The sequence below is a fragment of the Petromyzon marinus genome, chromosome 42 (assembly GCF_048934315.1).
Source record: "Petromyzon marinus isolate PM22_M1 ecotype Great Lakes invasive population chromosome 42, UKy_Petmar_22M1.pri1.0, whole genome shotgun sequence".
NCBI classification, from domain to species: Eukaryota; Metazoa; Chordata; class Hyperoartia; order Petromyzontiformes; family Petromyzontidae; genus Petromyzon; species Petromyzon marinus.
In genome coordinates, this window is record NC_133708.1 from 1,037,104 (window position 1) to 1,062,918 (window position 25,815).

The 25,815-nt window shown below is 55.0% G+C and overlaps 1 protein-coding gene across 5 annotated transcripts in view; it reads left to right on the forward strand.

Annotated features, from left to right (window-relative positions):
* Positions 1–24,997, forward strand: part of LOC116951126 (scm-like with four MBT domains protein 2) — a 43,521-nt gene extending 18,524 nt beyond the window's left edge. For 4 of the 5 annotated variants that reach the window (XM_032969547.2, XM_032969548.2, XM_076073407.1 and 1 more), the window contains exons 12-21: positions 937–1,050; positions 1,481–1,529; positions 3,265–3,335; positions 4,124–4,263; positions 4,482–4,591; positions 5,508–5,683; positions 8,072–8,223; positions 9,086–9,445; positions 15,743–15,973; positions 16,779–24,997. In XM_032969547.2, the coding sequence (XP_032825438.2) occupies positions 937–1,050; positions 1,481–1,529; positions 3,265–3,335; positions 4,124–4,263; positions 4,482–4,591; positions 5,508–5,683; positions 8,072–8,223; positions 9,086–9,445; positions 15,743–15,973; positions 16,779–16,919 (1,544 nt within the window). In that variant the 3' untranslated portion in view covers positions 16,920–24,997. The remainder of the gene's footprint in view (positions 1–936; positions 1,051–1,480; positions 1,530–3,264; positions 3,336–4,123; positions 4,264–4,481; positions 4,592–5,507; positions 5,684–8,071; positions 8,224–9,085; positions 9,446–15,742; positions 15,974–16,778) is intronic. The other variant, XR_012946532.1, reaches the window with a different exon arrangement.
* The last annotated feature ends 818 nt before the right edge of the window (positions 24,998–25,815 follow it).

Genomic DNA, 25,815 nt, shown 5'->3' on the forward strand with positions numbered 1-25,815 from the left:
GGGTCGTTATTTCCTTGTTGTGTATGGGAATGCGTTCCCCACAGCGTTAATTGTTACGTATGAGCAATATATATTAGGGCTTCTTTGGGTTATCGTTAATAGCGTCAATAATAATACAGATGGTAATCGTTAGTTCATAGCTAAAAATAATACATTCTTATAACACCATCAAATAAGCATTACGTACTGTACTCGTGAAAGCATCCTACCGTACTCGACATGGCAGCGGTGGGAGAGGAGGTTGGAGGAGCTGCTGATTCTCTCCCAGTCCGGGGTCGCTCTCAGATAAGGGCTGCTGGCCCTCCGTCGTCTTTGCGATGCCCCCGGTCTACATGTTTATGCTGAGGTTTCTTTTAGGCGTAGCCTGAGACTTGATCTTGGTCTCTTGAGTTCTCACCTGGCTAAATAGATTTAAAAAAAATGTTTATCGTGATAATCGAATCGTGAGTGTGGGGTCTGATTGGCTGAGAGCGTGGGTCGCTCTCATTGGCTGATTGAATGATGGGGGCAGGTATGATTCTCGTAAGCACAAATTTTGTTTTCCTTTGATTAAAAAAATTGTCCGGGGCAAAGAGTGCTGTAACAAATCCGTGTTCTACGGGGTCGTGCTATGCAAAGTCTGCCTGCATTTAACTGGAATTGGCCAAACATCCCCGCTGCAGACAATTTTCTGGGACATTACTCACTTGGAATCAGACAGCAGCAGCAGCTACATCGCCCCTCTTATTGCCAGAGCTTGGTAAGACTGCCAAGCTTTCGCGAGGCTCTCCCGGGTACAGAACGCAGTGGTAACGAGAGGAAGAAATCCGCGCAGGGCTTCTCCGTGCCCACGTTCCCTTGCGCGGTCGACTTCTCCAGCAGGGAGCGGAGAGAGGCTCTCTCTGTGCTTTGGCTTGCAGCTTGCCGGTCCGTTTCGTGCCACGCGCGTGTGTGCAGGCCTGCAGCAGCCGCAGCCCGACTGCATAGTGGACGTGCGCTCCATGGACATCTTCCCCGTCGGGTGGAGCGAGTCCAACGGTTACCCGCTGCGGGCGCCCCGTCGCTCCCCACGTGAGCACCGGGGACGCACGGGGGGACTCGCACGGGAGACACGGGGTGATGCGAGGGAGGTGCGGGGGGAACACGGGAGAGACGTGCGGGGGAGATGCGGGGGTGATGCGTACTCAGCCGGGTTGCTTCTAGCCGGAAACTTTTACCGCTGGTCGCTGCGCATCCCCTTCACGTGGCAGCGGTGGTCGTGGCGTGAAACGAGCGGAGAGGAGCGCAAACCGGTTGCGTTCGGCGAGCACGGCCTGTATCCTCACGGCCCGGCTCCGGCTCGAGTGAGAGCCGTCTCAAGCCAGGCGTTTAACTTGAGCCGCCACTGCTCACGAGACCATGGAAGCAACCGAGCGGGCCGAGCCACTGGGCTCGAGGGGGTGGAGGAAATTGCTCGCGCCGCGGGGAGGGTGACGGGCGTGGGCGTTCTTCTGTCTTGCAGCTGTCGGCGGCGCCCGGAGGAAGATCGCCGTTGTGCAGCCGAAGCAACAGTAAGAGAGCGAGCGCGCGGTCGCAGAGGGCACGCCAGTCCGTCCCTCTGCATACGAAATATAGATGAAGTTCACTGCAACAGCTTTGCGGGTCTTCGTGCAAACCCTCGTACGGGTTTTGACCCTCGGAATCTCGCCATCATCGTCGGGTCCCGTGAGGTGCTCGCTGCCGTGTCCGGCGGCCGTTGATGACGACCGTCTCGCTCGGTCGGTCGGCGTGGTAGTGGATTCACAGAGTGCCGAGCGTGGCGATGGTCGTCGGTCAGCCGCTCTGTTTGGAGGTGGCTTCTCCGGTCTTGCTCAACTGGCATTGGCTCGAGCGAGCCTGACTCTGCTGATGAGACACTGAATGTTGAAACCGGGCCAGAGTTTGCTTGTTGCCATCAATGCTGTTCAAAATACCCGTGCGATCCCAGAAGGCCGTGCTGCCGATGTGGCTCGTAGGGATGCTTCGTATTATATTCTTGGTTCATTCGGTAAAGTCAAGTAGAAGGGAAACAATAAAATAATTAAAAATATAAAACAATAAAATTCTCACGACGTTTCGACTGCAACACAAGCAAACATCATCAGGTGTGAAAACCACAGCAAGAAAATTTGAACGTTAGCACCATGGTGCTAAAGTGGCTCACGTGACATTGACTTCTCCAAGACAGGTTCTTTACAAGCCATCTGGCTACCATGAGAGATTCGTTCATGAGGCTATCCACATATACAAACACAGAGACAATTTCAACCCAGAAGATGGATTCTGGCTTGGCAATCATTGGAAGGATTTGATAAACCATTTCGGGTCATAATTGATTGTTCACGCTTACGGTGGCTTTCAGACTACATCCATTATTTTCATCTCCCCCCTCTTTTCCGAATATAGATGGACTCGTCCATCTGAATAACTGCCAAATCGCTTTCCGTGGTGCTAACTTTAAAAGTAACCGCCACTTTTAAAAAAAATTCTTGCTGTGGTTTTCACACCTGATGATGATTGCTTGTGTTGCAGTCGAAACGTCGTGAGAATTTTATTGTTTTATATTTTTTATTATTTTACTGTTTCCCTTCTATGTGACTTTACCGAAAGAACCAAGAATATGAATCCCTGCAGTCACGAAAGCTTTAAATCAAAATTTATGCTTCATATTGTTAACGCGCACGCACACTCGCACACGCGCTTGCACGTACACGAACCTTTAAAATCCATGACCCACATAACTCGTGCATTTATACAATGACCATCAAATCCAGCTAAACTCATTCCTAACAATCCGCATTCTTATCTCGTCTAGTCTTACTTCAAAAACGCCACATTCAAAGCCGTACATTTAACACACACGGGTTCGTGCACCGTGCTGCTGATCTTTTTTCTACGCGTTTCGTAAAAGATTATACCTCTACGCAAAACACTAACCCCCCGCCCCCCCCACCAACCGTACGGCGATGTAACGCGAGGAGGCGCGGGGTGTTGCCAACGCAGGGGCTGACGTGCGAATAGCCGAGCTTTGCCGAAGGGGGCCTCATTCATTGGACCGTGAGCGCGCCTCTTAGAAACGCGCCCGCTTGGCTCTTAATAGAGACTCGCCGCTGTCCGCGGCGTCGCTGTGACGCTTCCTGACCTGTGTCTGCGCAGTGCGAACGCGGTGTAAGGGGACGATGCCCCGAACGTCACCGTGCCTGAACGGTCACCGGCGGCCATCGACGGCGTGTCCCGCCACGTGTGCCCGATCTCTGCGGTGTGCAGAGTGCCGGTGCCATTTGCCGCGGGGGAGACGCGGGCGCGGAGGGAGCTGTCGCTGCAGCCAAGCGACACGGGTAAACGGTGGCGGAAGGAGAGATCTGCTAATCCACCCAGGGCGGCTTCACGAACGCTCCGGTCAAGTCTGTTGTTAATGGGTGGTACATCGGCTCTAGAAAGGGGAGACTATTTAAAAGCTATGTTTTATTTTATCAGCTAACACCCACTGAGCTGTATTGTTCTTTTTCATAAGCGATAAGCGACCTGGCCACAAATGATAGCCCAATTAAGTGGCTTATCACGTGGATATTTATAGCCGCCAAATACTCTAAACGCACTTTGATTCTAAATGTGGTGGAAAAAAACGGACTACCCGGAGAAAAATCCACGCGACCCCGGAGGGAGAGAGACACGAAAACCCCATATATACAGGCGGCAGGATCAGGATCGAACCCACAGCCTCCTGCATACCACGCGAGACACCAGGGTACCCAAAATACACCCACCGTTCAGACAAGGAGACCGTGCTCTCATAGCTCCGCACAGATTCATTCAATAATGCGTCGCTCCTCCCTTCTCGTGGCCACCTTGCAACCCAGCAGAAGTGAGGGACACCATAGGTGAGGTAGAATCGGCCGTGGCTTGTGGAATCATCGGCACGGTGGGCATGGAAGCACTGCTCTGTACAAATAATCTGGATGGTTAATCGGGACATTTATTTTGGATCGAATTAAGAAACCGGCTCCCCGGTGGCTGCGTGGCGGAAGCTGGAGGCGTGGTGCGGCCGGCAGCACGGTGGGCAAATGCGGTCCGCGCGTGCCGACGCGGCGATGCCCTTGCGATCGTGCGATCGGCGTGCCCCCAGGACCCGGCAGTGGCAAGTACTGCTGCCCCAAGATCTTCATCAACCACCGCTGCTTCTCGGGGCCGTTCCTCAACAAGGGCCGCATCGCCGAGCTCCCCCAGTCGGTGGGGCCGGGCAGCTGCGTCCTCGTCCTGCGGGAGGTTAGGCCCGGCCTCGTCTCGCATGAGAGCATGACCACCACCACGACCGCGGTGACCACCACGACGATGACCACGGCCACGATGACGACCACGATGACGACCACAATGATGACGATGACCACGATGACGACCACGACGACAACCACGACGACAACCACCATGACGATGACCGCGATGACGCCGTTTGTGTCGCGGTCTCGGTGTGGCGACGTGCACAGGTCCTGTCGCTGCTCATCAACTCCGCGTACAAGCCCAGCCGCGTCCTCCACGAGCTACAGCTAAAGGGGCAGCCGCAGTGGGGAGGTCAAGAGGAGACGATTAAAGCCAAGTACCGTCCCCCCCCCTCCCTCGTTTGTCCATTCGTTGCTGAGTTCGCTCATTATCTCGCTTGCAAAGTCGCTCATTCACATAGCCACTCGGTTAATGTTGTCTTCCGAGACGACTGCAAGTTGCAGGGTGATTCACCGCTGAATCTTGGCTCGGCGTTCATTTTATTTAGAGAGGCGTAGCAGCACCGTTGTTTTCAAAGACGCGGTACTCACCGCAGAGAACCGTAGTGACACATGGCCTTGTAGAAGCCTCGGTACCAATACAGTTTAAACATTTTCTTTTGAAATCAGAAGAAAAATTGATGATGTATACATACGTCATCGGAACGGGTTAATGTGTTTTGTTCTCTAAGCACCATTTTTGCCCGCATCTCCGACGCACTCTGTTCTGTTGCTGCCTGTTCCTCTGTATGGATCGCTCTGACGTTGTAGTCCTCGCCTTGTGCTGATAACACCACGGATCTCCCTCACGAGCTTTGGCAAATTGGCTACACGGGATTTTCCACGTAACAAATAAACATCGATTATCCATTCGCTCCTCTTCAATCGTGTGACTAGTTTAGTTTTGTGTCAGGTCGCGTGGGTGTGATTTCCAGTAAGAACCGCGTGCCCTCCACCACCCGACACAGCCAAACAATGAAAGTTGTCGCGTGGTGGCCAAACAGACCAAGGGATTGTGGTGTTTTTCGGCAAAAGCGGCCACGCGTGGGCGCAAGCAGAATTCGACAAATACGTTTGGCGTCTCGGCGGAGGTTACAGCCGGCATCAGCGGGCACGAGAGAGCGCAGTCACTCGGTCGGAGCTCGGGGGGCCACACGTGCAGTTCTTTTCGGTGGTCTGCGCAAGGCTGTGACGTTAACCCGCCCTTCCCCCCCCCCCCCGCCTCGCCCCCCTCCACCACGTGCATGTGCCCAGGTACAGCGGGAAGCGTTACCGCGCCAAGGTGGAGCTGGTGCGCATGGCGGAGCAGGTGGCAGACTTCTGTCGCAGCACCTGCGTCCGCCTGCAGTGCTGCCCCCTGCTGTTCGGCCCGGCCTCCACCACCAGCAGCTGCCCCGAGAGCTGTCACACCCGCACCAAGACCAAGTACAGTTGAGTCCCGGGTTCACGATGGACAGCTCCTTCCCCCGGGGGGGGGGGGGCGTTGGGGGGGGATACACTGAGAGACAGGAGGAAGAGGAGCACGTGGATTAGAGAATGCACGCAAGTTCATGACATTGTCCAAACACTGACTATTCTTTTTTTTTACCAGGTAAGGCCCACTTACCTGTCTAGCGCTTATGCAGAAGTGACCTATCAGTAATGATAGCTCAATGAAGTGGCTTATCATTATGTGGAAATTTATAGCAGCCAAATACTCTAAACGTGTAATGTCCATTCCATGCGACTGCCGGGAGAGACGTGTAAACTCCAAATATACAGCAGGCTTCTTTGGTTCTTTCGGTAAAGTCACGTAGAATGAGAATAAAATAATAAATTGATAAAATAAAAGAACACAATAATATTCTTACGACGTTTCGGCCACAACACAAGCAGCCTTCATCATTCTACGTGACTTTACCGAAAGAACCAAAGAAGATGAATCATTGCAGTCACGAAAGCTTTAAATCGAAAAATACAGCAGGCTGTCACGGTCGGGATTGAACCAACAAACTCCTGCATACCAGGCGATGTAGTTAGCATCTCCCAGCCACTGCGGCACACGTTGGCAGCAGGACGCGTCGCGGCCAGCAGGAGCGATGGCCAATGGTCAAAAATAACTACGGAGTGGCTGACAGCCAGGGGAGGGAACACGGCATCCAGAGAGTACATCCAGTGTGGAGACGGAGTCAGTTGGTGTGCACGTGCTGGATGGATTGTTTACACCGCAGGATCGTGAGACATGGCAACGGCCTAGGAAGGCCTTTATCTAGCAGCGTATTGATTATGGCTGATGATAAGGATGACAATCCGCATACGGGAGGAAATGGAGGGTAGCCAGAGAAATTTAGTTCTAAAATAATAGATTTTCCTTTGGTCAAGACTTTAACCCATTGTGCCTCTACCTCACCTGAATTCCCACGCAACGGAGGAGCAGCGTCCCTGAGTCCGTCACCGGGCCGTAAGTGGTCGAGGTGGGAGGATTGGGAAGCAGACGATGTCAAGCCACAACATTTACAATCTTGAGTACGACATTAATCCTCCCCCCCACTTTGCGCAAGGGTGCAGAAGCGTGGTCACCACATCTACACCTCTATATAAGGAACGAAACAGGTGGACTTCTCCACAAATCTGGCTGTCGCCTGATGAAGCTGGTTGTAATTACTGGCGAAACGTCGTACTCGGATTGTAAATATTGTGGCTTGGCTTTCCAACACACCGGTGTGCTGTACTAGTGACGAATTGGCATGTTACGTAGCAACCCTTACTAGTTGGCTGTGTCGGGTGGTGGCGGGTTTTAACGACATTTTTATATATTTACGCGACCTAGCCCAAAAAAACCTCTTATAGACGATGTCATGCCACTGATAATGTCCAAGTGGTGCCGGGGGGGGTGCCTCATGGGTTCTCGGTCATGAGCAGAGATCGAACTCGGGTCGTTGCCGAGTTCGTAGTGCAGCGCGCTACCGCTACACTACCGCTCCCCACGCGGCCTCGTGGATTCTTAACGGCCCTGTCAGATCAGACACCTGCGAGGTCCCTGTTTTCGAATCCACGTTGCAGCCACCCGTAATGAAATCAGGTTCTCAGGGTGGAGCCGGGTAACGCAGTCGGCCCATTTGCATTTTTCGGCGCCGAGAATGAAGCAGTTCTGGTTGACGTCCATGCGGGGCACACTATGGTCTCCACGTGGCCACACTGTGCCCCCCACGTGGCCACACTGTGCCCTCCACGTGGCCACACTGTGCCCTCCACGTGGGGACACTGTGCCCCCCACGTGGCCACACTATGCTCTCCACGTGGCCACACTGTGCCCCCCACGTGGCCACACTGTGCCCCCCACGTGGCCACACTGTGCCTTCCACGTGGGGACACTGTGCCCCCCACGTGGCCACACTGCCTCCCACGTGGCCACACTGTGCCCACCACGTGGCCACACTGTGCCCTCCACGTGGGCACAGAGGCCAATTGAAGCCAATTCGGAAGTGGCGACATCCTGTCTGCACGTCCGTACACAAGATGGTGCACGTGATGTGGCTGATTGCATAATCGGGGAACGTATTACGTAGAATTCTGACGTGGAGTCGCGTGATATAAAGACACTCATCGTTGAACATGATCGGTCCACTGCTGGCTGAATCTGCACCTCCGATTAGCACGGCTATGTACGGTGCGAACGAAGTTCAACATGCATGCACGCATACAATCCCTACCGAGCGGTGCGATGCAAAGCCACCCGACTTCACCGTTCCGTCTCCGCGTCGGTCGTCCAACCCGTCCACCGTAGTCCCGCCGATTGCGCGGTGGCTCACGGTGGCGGCGTCGCCTGCGTCCCGCAGCGTACCACCACGGCAGGAGGCGGTGTCGGCGCGTCGTGCCGAGGTTGGCGAGCGACGGCAACGACCGGGGCCCGAAGCTGGCGCCACGGAACGGCCTCAAGAGGACGGGCACCGCCTCCAGCGTGGACAGCTCCTGCGCCGGCTCCCCGCAGGTAAGTGGCCGCTGCGCCGTGACCCTGCGCGCGCTCCGCTTATCCGCCAATTATTGGCGCTTCCCTGTTATCCGCATATGGGTGAAAGGTCAAGGCGCGGCTCTTCGCAAATGCTCGCTCGTGCCCCTGCGGCAGAAGGGCCTCCACTGGAGTGAACGCACGAGGCCTAATTTATCCGGCTCGTCCACGATGAGCGGACGCGTGAGAAGAGGCACAGCCCCGTCTCACACGGCCCTGTCTCACACAGCCCCGTCTCACACAGCCCTGTCTCATACAGCCCTGTCTCATACAGCCCCGTCTCACACGGCCCTGTCTCACACAGCCCCGTCTCACACGGCCCCCGTCTCACACGGCCCCCGTCTCACAGAGCCCCGTCTCACACGGCCCTGTCTCACACAGCCCCGTCTCACATGGCCCTGTCACACACAGCCCGTCTCACACAGCAGATACGAATCGACTTGTTTAAATGCATAGTTCAGAGCAATCTAATTGCTGTGTATAGTATAAATTATTCCTATCACTGCGCTTGTTTACCCAGGAAAGCCTCACCGAGTCTCAAGAACCTTTTTGAGGCGGTAACTGCCAAGTGTTTGCAGTAGGGGGCGATGTTGTTATATTTCCTAATTAAATAACTTTTTGGCCCCATCTTCTCAAAGTAATGCCAGGGAATCTTTTCCGGATTTGCACTACCAACCTCTGCATCAAGAGGTGACCGCGCTACACCTGGGCCATGAAATGTATTATCCACTGTCACTGCAGTATCTCGTGGGACAGCTTTATATAGTGTCGTGTTACGTATTCTCGTGTTACGTAGTGTCATGTTGTATTGTATCCTCGAATTCCGCTGTGCGCTTACCACCAGAACGGGACGCACGGGCTGGAGGGCGAGGAGTGCGACGAGGTGGACGAAGAGGAGGAGGATGAGGAGGAGTCCGGCAGCAGCAGCAGCGCCGCGTCGTCGTCGTGGGCGGGCGAGGAGCCGGCGTCCGCGGTCGCCACGGCCGCGGCGACCGCCGGCGTCCTCTCCTCCTCCTCCCCCTCGCTGGCGGCGGCGCGAGGAGCCGGAGCGACGCGCAAGCCGCCCCGGAGCGGCGCGGCGTCGCGGCCAGCGCCGCAGCTGCCGACGCTGCTGGTGCTGGAGAGGGCCAAGCGCAAGCGCAAGATTCGCTCGTTCTCTTCGGATGACGAGCAGAGTAAACCGCGGCGCAGCGGCGGCGCAAAGGTACGGCGGCAGCGAGACGTTCGCGCGTGCTCCATGTAGGGCCGGGTGGGGCATTGCGGTCGGTCGGTCGGCCAACACGGATTGTGCGTGCGTGTGTGTGGGGAGCGGTAGTGCAACGGTTAAGACGCTGCGCTACGAACCCAGCGACCCGAGTTCGGTTCCCGCTCACGGCCAACACCAGTGACGATTATCTGAACCTGAACCGGACCTGGGCCTCCCCTAGGTCGACTCGGACTCAAACAGGTGCCCGGTGCGGTGTGTAAACATCGCCACTGGGGAGACGGAGGTGGTCGGGTGTGGTGCTGATCACCCACCCCCTCGTGTGCCACAGTGCCGGCCTTGATAGGTGCTCGCTAACAGCACTTGCTCCTGCAGTCTGTTAAGGCTACATGTGGATCTTTTTATTTGTCTTTGTGTGTGCGTGTGTTTGGGCATTGTCGGTTTGTGTGTGTGTGTCTGTGTTTGTTTGTGTGCGGGGGTGTGGCCTCAAAGTGCACCTACCCTGGCACAAGCACCGTGGTGACGTCATCGCGACTTTGTGGCGAATGGCAGTCATGCGTGTGGGTGTGTGTTTGTCTTTGTCGACGTGTGTGCGCGCGTGTGTGTGTAATGGGGTTGTGACGTGGCCCAGCGTGAGCGTTTTCACCGCTTGTTGCAGAGGTTTGCGGTTTGATTTCAGTAGTCCGCCCTGGTTAATACTGCGGGTGTATTGACCACAAGATAAATGTCATCTGCTGCACAGTGGATGTTAAAAGTTTCCGTGACGTCATTCGCGTTTTTTCAGGGAAATGAATCGATGCCCTTCACTGCCTGGGGTATCGGAGTAAACCGCAGATAACGTGGATGTGCATTGTGTTATGGTTCGAAGTATGTTTTACACCCCTCACAAAGACAAAGATCCCATGAGTAGCCTGCTTCAAATGCTGGGGCAAGTGTGGTTAGCAGGAACCTAGTAATGCCAGCGCAGCCAGCACTAAGCCCGTTCACCATTGTCTCCCTGGTCGTGACGATTACACACAGCACCTGGTACTATTTTAAGGCTGCCCATGACCGGATCAGATATTCGTCACGAAATTTGGTGGCCGTGAGCAGGAATCAATCTCGCCTGGTTCGTCGCGCAGTGAGCTAACCGTTGCAATACCACACACACATATACACACATATACACACACACATGCACACACACACATATACACACACACATATACACACACATATACAACAACAACAACCGTCATTCGCCACTAAGTGGCGGTGACGTCACCACGACGCTTGTGCCAGGTTATGTGCACCCTGAGGCCACGTGAAGTGTCGAACGCCCGCTGGCAGGAGGTCACGGGGCAGACCCAGGTGCCACGGGTCGACTGACTGAGATGACTGGCTGATGCACCACTTGTGCCCCCTACTGTGCCAACCTGCTGTGCTTTAGCCACCCGGCGCTCCGCTCGTTGTTCTGAGCGTCGCTCCTCCGCCCTCCGTTGTTGTTGGAGGGCGACTGCCTCCAACTGCCCAGTAGCGTCCTTCACGAGCCTCCTCCACAGAGGCCGATCTTGACACCGCTGGTACCAGTCATCGGCAAGTCCACTCAGCTCCACGTCCTCCTGTACCACATCACTCCATCTCTTCTCTAGCCCGTGCCGCGCCCGCTTAGCCCCCTCAATCCAGCCAAACAAAAGCTGTTTCGGCATGCGGTGGCTGGGCATGCGGGCTACATGACCCAGCCATCGCAGCCTTGCCTGCCGGAGGAGCTCACCGATGGGACCCTGCCCAGATCTTTCACGGATTTGTGAGCTCCTCACACAATCCAGTCTGGTTAAACCCAGGATGGATCGTAGGCAGGCCAGCCTAAATGTTTCTAACCGGCGAAGATGTTCCATTAGGGGGGTCCATGTTTCGCAAGCGTAGAGAAGGGAGGGAATGACCGTGGCCGAGAAGACCTGAAGCTTAGTGCGGAGCGACAGACCAGGTAGCTTCCACACAGCGTTACGCAACCGATGAAAAGATATTGCCGCTCGACTGATTCGGAGTGAGACATCTGCTGTTAAACTGGAGCCAGTCATAAGCACACTGCCCAGGTATGGGAAACTCTTCACTCTCTCCACAACTGCCCCATCACCGATTGGGAGTTGTGGGGGTGGAGTGTCCGATGGTACAAAATACCCAGGCAGGTGCTTAGTTTTGGTGGGGCTGATGGTAAGGCCCCACCTCTTAGTGGCACGCTCCATTCTCAGCAACAGCGTCTCCAACTCCTCCTCTGACTGAGCAGCTATTACCAAATCATCAGCATACATAACGTGGTTGAGCAATAGGGAGCCATCATATACACATATACACACACATATACACACACACATATACACACACATATACACACACACATACACACATATACACACACGAATACACAAAAGACAAAACATCCCCCGTGTACCCTGAACGGACTGTAGGAGCAAGTGCTGTTACCCAGCACCTATGAAGGCCGGCACGGCACACCGTGCCGTGGTTGTTGACCCTCGGAGAGCGACCAGGAAGGGCCGCCGCCGTCGTCGTCGCCGCCGTTCTGTCGCCGTCGTTATTATTATTATTATGTTCCTTGCGGTTTTCACATTCATGAGGCCGCACTGTACAAACGCGTCAACGGCGACGCGTGGACGCCCGTTCGATTTATTCCCGAGACAAGCGGCCTCGGAGTGCCGGCGCTCGCGGCTCCGCACCGGCACTCCGAGGTGCGCGCAGGGGGGGGTGGTGGTGGGCCCCCCCGGGCCCACCACCCCCCCCGGGCCCCCCCCCGGCCCCCCCGCGATGCGGTGGCGGGCAATGGTGGCGCCGGGCCTGGTCGCTGTTCGCTGACGACGTGCGCACCCAGCAGAGTGCCAGGAGGATGAAAGAGGATTTAAAGCAACGCAGTTTCACTTTACGTTTTTTGCGTTTACGCCGACGCCTCAGCGCCTGGAGAAGCACCGTGTGCGTTGCGCCGCTGCCGCCGCCGCTTTGTATGCCTTTCGTGCGTCTGCTGTTTAGTTTGCTGGCGTTATGTTTGTTGTATATCTGCGATCGGGCTGTCGTGAGTCTCGCCGGCGGACCGGTGGGCAGCAAGTGAATAAAGAGCCATTGGCGAGCGTCGACTTCCTTGTGAAACGTGGTTGGTTTCCTGATGTTGGCCCAGGGAGACGGTGGGGGGGGGGAAGGCATTTGACCATCTCCACTGTGTGTCAGGATCGTAATAATGATGATGGTCGTTATTTAGTTAAGGAAAGCCCTTGCTGGATCTCGAGAATCTTTTTCTACATTGGGATGGTTGGGGCGATGATCCCATGAACGAGGAGAGGTTTACCTTTGTGCGGGAGGAGACCTCACAATGGGGCACCACTCGAAGCTCCGCACGGATAGATTTGAGAATCCATGGCTGTGCTGCCTTCTGGCCCGACGCACGGCTGAAACCCACAACACCGGTGTTTGCCAAACAGAGGACCACGGGGTCCCCCCACCCGCCTCGCTTCGATGCCTCCCGGTGGGGGGGGGGGGGGGGGGCACCCTGAAGGGGCGAAGCGCTCGTAGCTGCGAAGGGATCTGGCGTTCAGTCGCCTTTGCCCATTCCTGACTGCCGAGCAGACCGCCGCGTGTCGGAACGCCAGCGGGGTTGATTTGACCGATTTTGAAGGCTGCGCTTTTTTTCTGGCGCGAGTGACGCCGGACAGCCCACACGCTCGCCCTGCTCTGCACGTACGTTGAACTTCTTTAGCGCCGTACGTAGCCAACCATGTTGCTAATCGGAAGTTCCGGGGGAAGGACAACACACCGAATGCAATAAGCAATTCGGAAGAAATCGAGTGGCCTCGACGCGGGGCTAGTGGATCGTGCAGAGATGGGGCCCACGGTGCGTGCTACGCCTCCCCTGGGCAGGGCAACGAAATGCCAGTCGGGAAAATCGACGGTAGTTGTAAAGATTTCCTCATTTGAGAGATTTTTTACCACGCAGTTCACTTGGATTGACTACAGCAAGAAACTGGAGACACTGAAAATGTTGACGCGTCGGGCGGTCCACATTGCCGTCGTTTCAAGGAGTGTTTGAAAACGAGGCTGACGGTGTTAAAGTGCTTTAGTGGTTGGCAGCAGCGTCCTCATCGCCATCGTCGCCCGTTGCAATGCGACGACGTGTAACGTTATTAACATCACCATCGTCAGTCGGGCATTACAATCAACACGCGGTCGTAATCAATCAATGCCATGGCCACGATCGCTTTCAATTGTTATCATTGATCATCGTCGTTAGTGTGCGGCCGAAACACGTTTGCGTTACGGACCAGTGATGTAGCTAACGGAGCCTATCCTGCACTGATGTTGAAGGCCACTCAAAGTTACCCGGCGGTTATGATCTATTAACTCCTGGATGAAGGCCTTCCCTGGTCCGCCGTCATTCTGTATGAATCCCACGGTCACGCAGTTGATCTAAAACTATTTTAACAATTTTTTTTATTTTACCAGGTAAGGCCCACAGCTTCTTAGCTCTTTTTCAGAAGTGACCTGGCTATCACGAACGGTGGCTCAACGAAGTAGCTTATCATTCGGAAATGTATTAGCAGCCGAATACTCGAAATGCGTGATGTTGATTCTAAATGTGGAGGGAATAACTGGAGCAACCGGAGAAAAATCCACGCCACCACGGGGAGAAACACACGCAAACTCGGGATCGAACCCACGATCTCCTGTACACCATGCGAGGTAGTTAACATCTCCTAGCCACCATGATGATAGAGAGAGAGGCACGCAAACTCCAAATATACAGCAGGCGTCGGGGAGCTTGGCAAACGGGACGATATGGGAGGGCAGAAGTATCTGAGTGTGACAGTGATAATGTGAGGTTGTGGTTTCGAGCCCGGCCCTGACGCCTGTATACTTGGAGTTTGCATGTTCTCCCCATGGTGGCGTGGATTTTCTCCAGGTTCTCCGGTTTTCCCTTCCACATTTAGAATCAACATCACTCGTTTCGAATATTTGGCTGCTATAAATTCCCACGCGATAAGCCACTTTGTTTAGCTAGTGACCAGGTCGCTTCTGAAAAATAGCTATATAGCAGCTCATTGGCACTTACCTGGTAAAATAAAAAATGTAATTGTTTAGTTTTAGTACACCGGTCCCATCGCTCCCACCGTCGCCGCCACCGCCGGCACGGTGGCCATCATCGTGCTGCGGCGTTCCCTCCACCGGCTGCCGTCCTGTCGCCAGTCTCGTCCACTCTCATAGCGTCCACTCTGGCGTCGTTGTCACGGTGCCTGAGCCCGCTCGTCTTCCCCGACCGTCGGCGTTCAGTCTCTCTCATTGGTAAGGAGAGAATCGGGCTTCTTTGGCTTGAACCAATGCTGGTGAGTTGACAGATGTTTATAGGCAAGGACCCCCTCTCCCAGGTATGGGGTCGCTGTACCTAACCCGCACCGACCCACGCCCAGTGTTCTTTTAGCCGAGCGCCACTGCCGTCGGCGGCTGAAGAAAAACTCTGTTGCATTGCTCGTGTCGACCTCCGAGCCGTTGTGAACAGCGCGGTGACACTAGCGGCAAAAAGCCACCTGGGTTTGATTCCCGACTCGGTCGCCTTTTTGTGCGGAGTCTCCATGTACTCCCCCTGTTCTGCATCGGTTTCCACCAGGTTCTCCGGTTTCCTCCCATAGCTACAAAATGATAACACAAGTTTAAACTGGTACTTGCCAAACAACATTCAGAGTGCCAAAATAAATACCGGCAAAATTACTCTAAACTAAAGTATTTTCATTTTACCACGTAAGGCCCCACTGAGTTCTATAGCTCTTTTTCAGAAGCGACCTGGCTTTCACAAATGATAGCTCAACGAAGTGGCTTATCGCATGGAAATTTATAGCGCATGTTTATTCTAAAGGCGGAAAGAGAATCCGGAGAACCTGGAGAAAAATCCACGCCACCACGCGGAGGGAGACGCATGCAAACTCCAAATATACAGCAAGCGTCAGGGTTGGGATTGAACCCACGGACCTCCTGCATACCAGGCAAGGCAGATAACATCTTACCACCGTGGCGACCCTACTCGCTTGGAATCACACAACAGCAGCAGCAGGAACATCGCCCCCCCCCATACTGCGAAAACTTGACAGGAACTTCCCGAACGCGTGTCTTGAGACTCCTCGGTGAGGCCGTCCTGGGCGATGGCGCGTCCCTGGACTCTGATCAACGTCCCGGTCGCCTGCTTTCCGCTCCGCTCCCCTCCCCTCCCCGGGACCCCTGCTGGCTACCCGGAACGGCGCCGCGCACCGCGGATCTGCGCGCCAGCGGCCCAAGCAGGAGAAGCCGGAACCGGCGGCCGAGTCAACGCGGCAGCCGGTGACGCCGCAGCCGCAGCAGCAGCAGCAGCAGCAGCAGCCGTCGTCGGCGACGGCGCCGACGCCGGCGCAGCAGGAGTTTGCGCTGGAGAGCAACCCGCTGGGGTGGAGCGTGGCGGACGTGGTGCGGTACATCAAGAACACCGACTGCTCCCCCATGGCACGGCTCTTCCTGGAACAGGCGAGCCATCGCCATCATCATCGCCATCACCGCCATTATCGCCACTGTTGCCGCTGTCATCGCCGTCATCCACCCCAGTCGTCTATAGTCCACCACCACCACCGTCATCTTGCGTTGTCTAAACTGGCGGCTACCGCCCACGGGCTACGCGCCGCTGCTGGCCTGCAAGGCCATGGCCCGCGGTGCTGCCGTGGATTTGACAATATATATTCTACAATATATAAATATCGTTTCCATATTGTAAATGTTGTGGATTTGCTCTCCAACACACTGGTGTGCTGTGCTATTAACCAATTGGCATGTTCTATTTACCTGACAAATCTTACTAATTGGCTGTGTCGGGTGGTGGCGGGTTTGATGAACAATTTACACAATCTAACCCAAAAAAAAACCTATATGGCTATATATTTTTTTACTTCTCATTGCACAACTATTTATGTATTCGGCAATAAACGGAAAGCTAGCAATTTTTACGGCCTTCGAATGAACTAACTTGTTAGAGGTGTTTTTGAGCAGTTTTAATTATGAAAAATGGTGCACGGTGCGTCGGCGAGAGCGTTGGCGGTGATCGAAGGTCCACAAACGTTCGCAAGCATTGCTCAATTCTACATCTATCACCATCATCATCCTCATCATCATCGCTCCAGGTGCCACAACCAGGACTGTGGAATTGCCACCGCTGGCTTGGGTCCACCGCCCGCAGATGACCAGCCCCCCCCTCCCCGACGCGTCACGTGACCCACAGCTTCTTCCCCCCCTGTCCTGACGACGCGCGCCGGTGCCGCCCCCCCCCCCCCCCCGGCAGGAGATCGACGGGCAGGCACTGCTGCTGCTCACGCTGGCAACGGTGCAGGAGTGCATGGACATCAAGTTGGGCCCCGCCGTCAAGTTGTGCCACCACGTTGAGCGGCTCAAGGCCGCCTTCTACCGCCAGTTCGCACGCTGACGAGCTTGCTGACGAGGCGGGAGACGAGACGGCTGGCGAGGCGGATGACGAGGCGGGTGACGAGTCGGCTGACGAGTCGGCTGACGAGCTTGCTGGCGAGGTGGCTGGTGGAGCGGCTGGCGAGGTGGCTCAAGGGGCTTGGTTTACAATGGCCGTGTCGGGAGGTACCCAGCCGCCGGGCCGGCATGAAGGGATGCGTGGGTTTGGCAATCGCCGTCGTTTCCTCCGCTGCGGACGCTCGCACGACAGGGTCACGCGTGTGTGATCCATGTTCGTTTTTGGGTTCGGCCCCACGTAGTTTGTTTTAGTTAAATTCCAAAATTCTCGTCGTTGGCCCTCCACCACCCGACGTGGTTGCCACGTTTACGCAGATGTTCAGTTGCACGCGTTGCTAGTGTACCAATCGTATTCTGACCGATGGGGATCGTTAGGTGGCTCTCGAGGCCTTTTCTGGACAGCATTCAACACGAACGACGTACGACGACGCTCGGCTAAGTAACAACAACAACAACGCCTGTGTGAACGTGCCGCTCTCGTTGGGCGGTGGAGGCTCATGTCGATAATCTTGGCATGAAGACAAACCGCCGTGCGGTTCGACCCAAAAAACAAACGCCGGTTGCGTTGTGCTGACCACCAGGGCCTCTAGCGCGTTAACTCTCGCCGGGTTGATTCTCTCATCGGTATCGCGGGACTTGCCATGCGGGACGGTTGATCTGAACCCGCCGCTCGGACGTGGTCCTGGTGAGCTCCGCGTCTGGGGGATTCGCCCGAACCGGTGGCGTCGCGAGTCGCCGACCAGCAACCCGCTCCACTCTTCACGATTTCGTCAGCTGGGGGTGCTCCGCGTCCTTGCGGTACGTCTCAAACCCACGTGGCCGTGACGTGCGGTACGGATCCAGATGGAGCAGCAGCACACTCGCGGCGTAGCGTGCGCGGCAGCTCTCGGTCTCGATGCAGAGCCACCGGTTCGGAAGAACCACATCGTGGTCACCGTTGTCTCTCCGGCTGCCAACTCGATACACGTGGACAACTCGATACACGTGGACAACTCGATACACGTGGACAACTCGATACACGTGGACAACTCGATACACATGGACAACCGACGCAGGGCACAGAGTGAAGCGAAGACGACCGTAGAGCGGTTTCGTCCTCCTTGTTCAGACTCGTCAGCACAGCATGGCCAGCAGCAATGTTCGCTGCTGCCACTTGCCCTGGGAACACTAGCATGGAGAGAACTTGTACCCCTACACTCTCCCCGTTAGCTCTCTCCCCCGTTAGCTCTCTCCCCGTTAGCTCTCTCCCCGTTAGCTCTCTCCCGTTAGCTCTCTCCTCGTTAGCTCTCTTCCCGTTAGCACTCTCCCGTTAGCTCTCTTCCCCGTTAGCTCTCTTCCCCGTTAGCTCTCTTCCCGTTAGCTCTCTTCCCCGTTAGCACTCTCCCGTTAGCTCTCTTCCCCGTTAGCTCTCTTCCCCGTTAGTTCTCTCCCGTTAGCTCTTTCCCGTTAGCTCTCTCCTCGTTAGCTCTCTTCCCGTTAGCACTCTCCCGTTAGCTCTCTTCCCCGTTAGCTCTCTTCCCCGTTAGCTCTCTTCCCCGTTAGCTCTCTTCCCCGTTAGTTCTCTTCCCGTTAGTTCTCTCCCCCGTTAGCTCTCTTCCCCATTAATTCTCTTCCCCGTTAGCTCTCTTCCCCGTTAGTTCTCTTCCCGTTAGCTCTCTCCTTGTTAACTCTTCCCCGTTAGCTCTCGCCTCGTTAACTCTCTTCCCCGTTAGCTCTCTCCCGTTAGCTCTCTTCCCGTTAGCTCTCTCCCCGTTAGCTCTCTCTCCGTTAGCTCTCTCCCCGTTAGCGTCTCTCCTCGTTAGCCCTCTCCTCGTTAGCTCTCTCCTGTTAGCTCTCTCCTCGTTAGCTCTCTCCCCATTAGCTCTCTCCCCGTTAGCGTCTCTCCTCGTTAGCTCTCTCCTGTTAGCTCTCTCCTGTTAGCTCTCTCCTCGTTAGCTCTCTCCCCATTAGCTCTCCCCCGTTAGCTCTCTTCCCGTTAGCGCTCTCCTCGTTAGCTCTCTCCCCATTAGCTCTCTCCCCGTTAGCGTCTCTCCTCGTTAGCTCTCTCCTGTTAGCTCTCTCCTGTTAGCTCTCTCCCCCGTTAGCTCTCTTCCCGTTAGCGCTCTCCCCCGTTAGCTCTCTTTCCCGTTAGCTCTCTTCCCGTTAGCTCTCTCCCCCGTTAGCTCTCTTTCCCGTTAGCTCTCTCCCCGTTAGCTCTCTCCCCGTTAGCTCTCTCCCGTTAGCACTGTCCCTCGTTAGCTCTCTCCCCGTTAGCTCTCTTCCCGTTAGCTCTCTCCCTCGTTAGCTCTCTTCCCCGTTAGCTCTCTTCCCCGTTAGCTCTCTTCCCCGTTAGCTCTCTTCCCCGTTAGCTCTTTCCCCCGTTAGCTCTCTTCCCCGTTAGCTCTCTCCCGTTAGCTCTCTTCCCCGTTAGCTCTTTCCCCCGTTAGCTCTCTTCCCCGTTAGCTCTTTCCCCCGTTAGCTCTCTTCCCCGTTAGCTCTTTCCCCCGTTAGCTCTCTTCCCCGTTAGCTCTCTCCCGTTAGCTCTCTTCCCCGTTAGCTCTCTCCCGTTAGCTCTCTTCCCTGTTAGCTCTCTCCCCCGTTAGCTCTCTCCCTCGTTAGCTCTCTTCCCCGTTACCTGTCTTCCCCGTTAGCTCTCTTCCCCGTTAGCTCTCTCCCCGTTAGCTCTCGCCTGTTAGCTCTTTCCCGTTCGCTCTCTCCTCGTTAGCTCTCTTCCCATTAGCTCTCTTCCCGTTAGCTCTCTTCCCGTTAGCTCTCTCCCCCGTTACCTCTCTTCCCGTTACCTCTCTTCCCCGTTATCTCTCTTCCCCGTTAGCTCTCTTCCCCGTTAGTTCTCTTCCCGTTAGCTCTCTCCTTGTTAACTCTTCCCCGTTAGCTCTCTCCTCGTTAGCTCTCTTCCCGTTAGCTCTCTCCTCGTTAACTCTCTTCCCGTTAGCTCTCTCCCCGTTAGGTATCTTCCCGTTAGCTCTCTCCTTGTTAACTCTTCCCCGTTAGCTCTCTCCTCGTTAACTCTCTTCCCGTTAGCTCTCTCCCCATTAGCTCTCTCCCGTTAGCTCTCTCCTCGTTAACTCTCTTCCCCGTTGACTCTCTTCCCGTTAGCTCTCTCCCCCGTTAGCACTCTCCTGTTAGCTCTCTCCCGTTAGCTCTCTCCCGTTAGCACTCTCCCCGTTAGCTCTCTCCCCGTTAGCTCTCTTCCCGTTAGCTCTCTCCCCCGTTAGCACTCTCCCCGTTAGCTCTCTCCCTGTTAGCTCTCTCCCCCGTTAGCTCTCTCCCCGTTAGCTCTCTTCCCGTTAGCTCTCTTCCCCGTTAGCTCTCTCCTGTTAGCTCTCTTCCCGTTAGCTCTCTCCTTGTTAGCTCTCTTCCTGTTAGCTCTCTCCCCCGTTAGCTCTCTTCCCGTTAGCTCTCTTCCCCGTTAGCTCTCTCCCCCATTAGCTCTCTCCTCGTTAGCTCTCTCCCCGTTAGCTCTCGCCTCGTTAGCTCTCTCCCCGTTGGCTCTCTCCCCGTTAGCTCTCTCCTCGTTAGCTCTCTCCCCGTTAGCTCTCTCCTCGTTAGCTCTCTCCTCGTTAGTTCTCACCTCGTTAGCTCTCTCCCCGTTAGTACTCGCCTCGAGACGCTAATAACTCGGAGAGCTTTTGTTCATGCGATGCACACATCTGTTGACACTCCAGCCTTCCACTCGTGGCTCTGTTATGATAGATTGTCTTGTCACTGATGAATCTGAGGTTCGCTGCACTGTAACAAGTAGAGGAATCGGTTCGGGCCGATACGTTGAAGAATAATAGTTCCACGTATCCCGAAGAGGCCGGTCACTGCAGGGGGCCGATACCTTCCAGAGATGCTGAGCCATCACCGCTGAGATCCTAGCTCTGAATCTGCACGTCAGCCGCCCCCGTTAATTAAATTGGAATTCTCCTGAGCAGCCACCATTTCATTTGTTTGTATAATTTCAGAATATACTTGGGCATATTCCGGCTTGGGGGGCGATGAAGGGTTTCCTTTTGACTGCCGTGATCCCTGTCCAGCGCCTCCGTCGCGGAAAGAAATATACAGATAGTCCCCGACTTACGATGGTCCGACTTACGATATTTCGATCTTACGATGGCGATAGCGATATGACAAAATTGTAAAATATGTTTAATTTCGCGCGGCAGGCAAACGCAGCAGCGTACGAGGTACGATACTGTAACTTGATCATCGCCATCTTCCTCTTCCGTCAACTAAGTTAATGTAGCCATCAACAACCTAACATCGTTCAAGTATGCAGACGACGGACAGAATCTTGGTGAGTACAGTAGAATATGATACGTTAAGATACGTTCAACGCATGTATGATACGTAGCTTTAGTGATTTCATTTTAGGGTTACCACGATACCATATGTTCAATGCATGTTAAAAGTTTTTATAGCAGATAGGATTGTTTCCTGAAAAAACTTTCTATGAAATTGCAGTTCATATAGGTAGGCTAAGAATTTACCTTGTTTTTTACTTTAAATTTCACTGTGCAATACAGTATTGTAATTAATAAATACATACAGTATATAGTTTACACAGTACGGTACTGTAAATTGCTCTGTTTTGCTAAATTAGCACCATTCTTTAAGACTCCTGGGTTCGGCTAGGCCATTTTCGACTTACGATATTTTCGACTTACAAATGGGGTCGTCATCACGCATCTCCGTCGTAAGTCGGGGACTACCTCTATATATATACAGAGCCCCCGAGACGTTTTTATCGCTAATTATTTTTAACGAGAATCCGCTATGTTACGGAGATGGTTTATTCCCGGCCGGGTTTTGAATCGCTGTAGCTGCCGACGGTGTGCAGTCACGCCTGCCGGTGCTGCCCCGCGATTGAACCGGATCGTTTTAGTGGCGGCTTCACGCAAATTGCATTTTAACCCTTTCCCATTCCGATGACGTACGTGTGTACGTGATCGTAACGGAATAGGAAGAAAAAAGAATAAAATTACTTTATCGGTACCGAGGCTCCCACAAGGCCATGCGGGTGGGCGTGTGGCACGGTTTGGCGCCAGCTATCGTAGAGTGGCGGCGGTCGCATCGCTACGGTTCTCAGCGGTGAGTAACAACGCCTGGAAAAAACGGCGCTGCCGCCGCCGCTACATTTCTCGAAGTAAAACGACCGCTGAGCCGCTCACGCTTTCCGAGATTCGGCGGTGAACGGGACCCACCCACCCGGCAACTTGGCGTCGCCGCGTTCGCGTCCAGCGGTGTTTGCGTCCCCGACAATTCGCGCCGTTTGGTTTGCGCACGGCGGGGGGGTTCTGGCATCGTGCGTTAGACTCGAGACGGGGAGGAGAGCTCCTCGACACAGACTCGCCCGTGGCACACCGCGCCGGCCGGCGCCCGACAGCAGACGCGATCGCGAGGCTTTTTTGTTTTTACAGAAATCACAGGAATGTGCCGATCTGCACGAGCTCACAGTTATTTCAACGGCACTCGAGTGGCATTAACGACGACGTCAATTCACCGGGGTTATGCTCCCGGCGGCGGAAAGCAACTCGTAATCGCACTCAGCGCGCGGCGGCTGCGGCGTGTTTGCTCAGGCAGTTTTTTGGCGATTCACAATTCATGCCTTGACGAAGCTGCGGAATGATCGGACCAAACATTGCTTTGAGAAATTGCTCTCGGGCAAGGTGAAACCGTCGCAACGATTTAACGCGATGAACGCTTGTTGCACGCGAGCGTTTGGCTGTGTGGGGTAGCTGGGGGGAGGGTCTTGAGGACACGAATACGGCCGGATCATCACCGTCGCCTGACCCACCCGAAAGTTTAACTGCGAATCGTGATAGCGACACGTGTAGATTGCGCCTGAAGAGCATAGTCTCGCTCGAGTGCAGCTTCACTTGAGCCACCACCGTCTTTCTGTCCGGCAGTGGATCTGAGGAACTTATTCCCCCGGTGCGATCGCACGTCACGACGGTGCCCACTGTTCTTGTTACACGGCCGCGTTTTGTACAAAACTCTTCGATTAGACCGCCCCCGAGTCGGCCACGGCCCGGCCACGGCCCGGCCCGGCCCGGCCACGGCCCAGCCACGGCCCGGCCACGGCGGGAGAGGAGGAGCGAGACGCCGCTGCTGCTCGTACCAAACGGGGGCCCAGTTTTTATTTTGTCAACCCGTAGTTTGTCTGATTCGGTCTGGAGACTCACTTTTCCCCGAGTCTCAAGACTCACTCTTCACGGTTGAGGGGGCCCTGCTACCGGCCGATTAGCCAATGTTCTTGAAGGAAGGAGAGACCAGCGATCCTATATCGCTCTGTCGTGCCTCCTACGGTCAGTGCGGCTTGCCTGCACGTGGGCGTCTCAAGCACACGGGGACAACGACGATAGTGGTGGTGTCAGAGGCGTTCGCTCGCAGCACTCGCCCCAACAGTCTGTTCAGGCTATACAGGGGGTCTTTGACTTTAGTGTCGGCGTGAGCCACCAACCCTGCCCTCCGAGCGTCTGGAGGGCAGGGTTGGTGGGTCACGCCATGATGCTTTGGCCATCACCGTGGCAACTCGTACACGCTGTGGGGTTGACGCGGGTTTGTACCGGAATCGGTGTCCGACTACCCAGCTTCATGGAGGGGGGGGGGGGGGGATGGCCCACGTGTGGAACAAAGCACAGGTGGAGGAGGAGGCCCCGTCGCGACGCTCGTGTACAGCCGGGTTGTGGACGAGGGTGTCGCCTGCTCTGTCCCGTTGCTGTTTTGTACCTGCGCCTGTTCACCCAGGAGAGCCCTCGTCGACTTGCAGGGATCTCTCAGGAGGGGGTCCCCGCTCAGTCGTTTTTTATCGTCTGGTGGGGTGGGGGGGGGGCGACGCTCGCCGAACATTTCCCCAAATCGGCGATCTGCGAGCAAATACTTTTTTTTACAAGTTTGGAGCACAACGGCTTTGGCAGGCAGCGGCTCTGGGGAGGCAGACTGTGCATATCGCCGGCACGGCAGCCCCGGCTAACACCGCCGGTTGTATTAACCGGGGCGGTCCGTTGGACTCTCAAACTGCAAACCTCTGCAATGAGAAGCAAAGCCATCGCCTCCCCATGGTTTTAAAAGCCGCCGATTCACTTGGCGACATGTTCGTCGGAGCCGTGCGCCTCTTGGACTACGAAGCCCCGGCGTGTTGCGTAAGAATATTGATGAATTGTATGCGTGTTGAACTTATATTTTAAGTACGGTTACTTCCGCAGCCCGGATGATGATCTGCCCACGGGTAATGGAGGTTTTCGCTGTCGTTAACAAACCAATGGCCATTTACAAATCGACGTGACGGACCAGAACCGACCGCGCGGGAAGCGGCTACTCATTTATATTTGCACCTTAAACAAAAAAAATGCCGAGAGAAAAAAAAATCGTTGATGAATCCCGAACGCTGCCTGCGCATCTGCGTCGATTGTGCGTGAAGCTCCCCCCCTTGGTCAGACTGTGCCAGAGAGACAGAGCGCACAAAGCCCTCTCTGTCAGACTTGCGGAGTTCAATCCCACTGCTCAACAACCTCCCTCCCCTCCCTCTCTCCCCCACGCGGGGGGGGAGCAGGTTAGTCCAGGTGAACGGGCCGAACGCGTGAGCTGTAAATCCCGCTGATGTGGGTCGGCTTCACGAACTGGATGCGAGCGGAGAGGGGCGGGTGCGCGCTGTTGATTGATCTATCGGTGACGCTTCGACACAACGCGGAACCGGCCCGCTGCACGACCCCTCGGCGCAATTCAAAAGCAGCTGGCGCGCCCGTCGTGTTGCGTCGGCCAGAGGTCCTCGGGCGCTGCCTGGGCGCTGCGTTGGCGCTGCGTGCGTGTTAATGCAACGCGCGTACGTTAAATGCTGTATGCGGTTGGCAACGCGTTGAATGTGCGGTGAAAGCTGCTCTCGCGGAGTGCGATAATGTACGATACAAACCACTTTTGTTGTTACAACGGGAAAATTATATATATTTTATGCAGGATATTTTCGATTTTAAATCTGCCATTCCCCTCTCGCTCTTAATATGAATATATTCCCGATTTATTAAAGAACCACCATCACTATGCCGACGATTGCTCTGGTGTGTGTGTGTGTTTTTGCCCCATCCGCGTCGAGTACAATTTTATTAGCAGCAGTAGTAGTAGCAGTATTAATAATAGTGATGCCATTTGTTTAAGCTGTGAAGCTCCATTGAGTCTCAAGGCATTCAGTGGGCAGGGGGGTGGGTGGGGGGGGTGGGGGGGGACCTACCCCAATGCCATTCGTGAGCGTTCGGCCCGTGGGAGGAAACTCGTTTTGCGTTCACCGCTCGTCGCAGAGGTTCGCGGTTCAAACCCAGCAGACGCCGTCATTCACAGCGACACTGCGGGGTCGCCTACCGACCGTAAACGTGCAACGGCTCCTGCTTCATGGCGAGCGCTCAACATCCCGTGGACCAGATTTCAAAAACTCATTTGAAAAACATCTCCGCGAAACGGCTCGATGGGGATCGTGCGGCACAATCGCGGCCCCCAACTCCCCCCGGCTGCCAACAACAACAACTTGGCAGAGCCCTCTCGTGAGACGACTCGGCGAGTCGGAAGAACGACAAATAAAAATAACACGCGCACTTACCAATAGTAATGCCCGCCATTCACCACTCAGTTCATAGTTTCATAGTTTCATTTATTAGGTATAGCCCTGTGAGCCATTCGGCTCTTGAATCGGGTGCAACCGCAACAAACAAAAAAACAAAAGCATGAACAAGAAAACATCTTAAAGTGACTTTGTGCATGTGCAAACAGAAAATCCAGGAAAAAAACTCTGTGCCAGGCCAGGTGCACTTTTGGGCCATGTGAAGTGTCGAAGGCTCGCTGTGAGGAGGTCACGGGATTCGACCGAG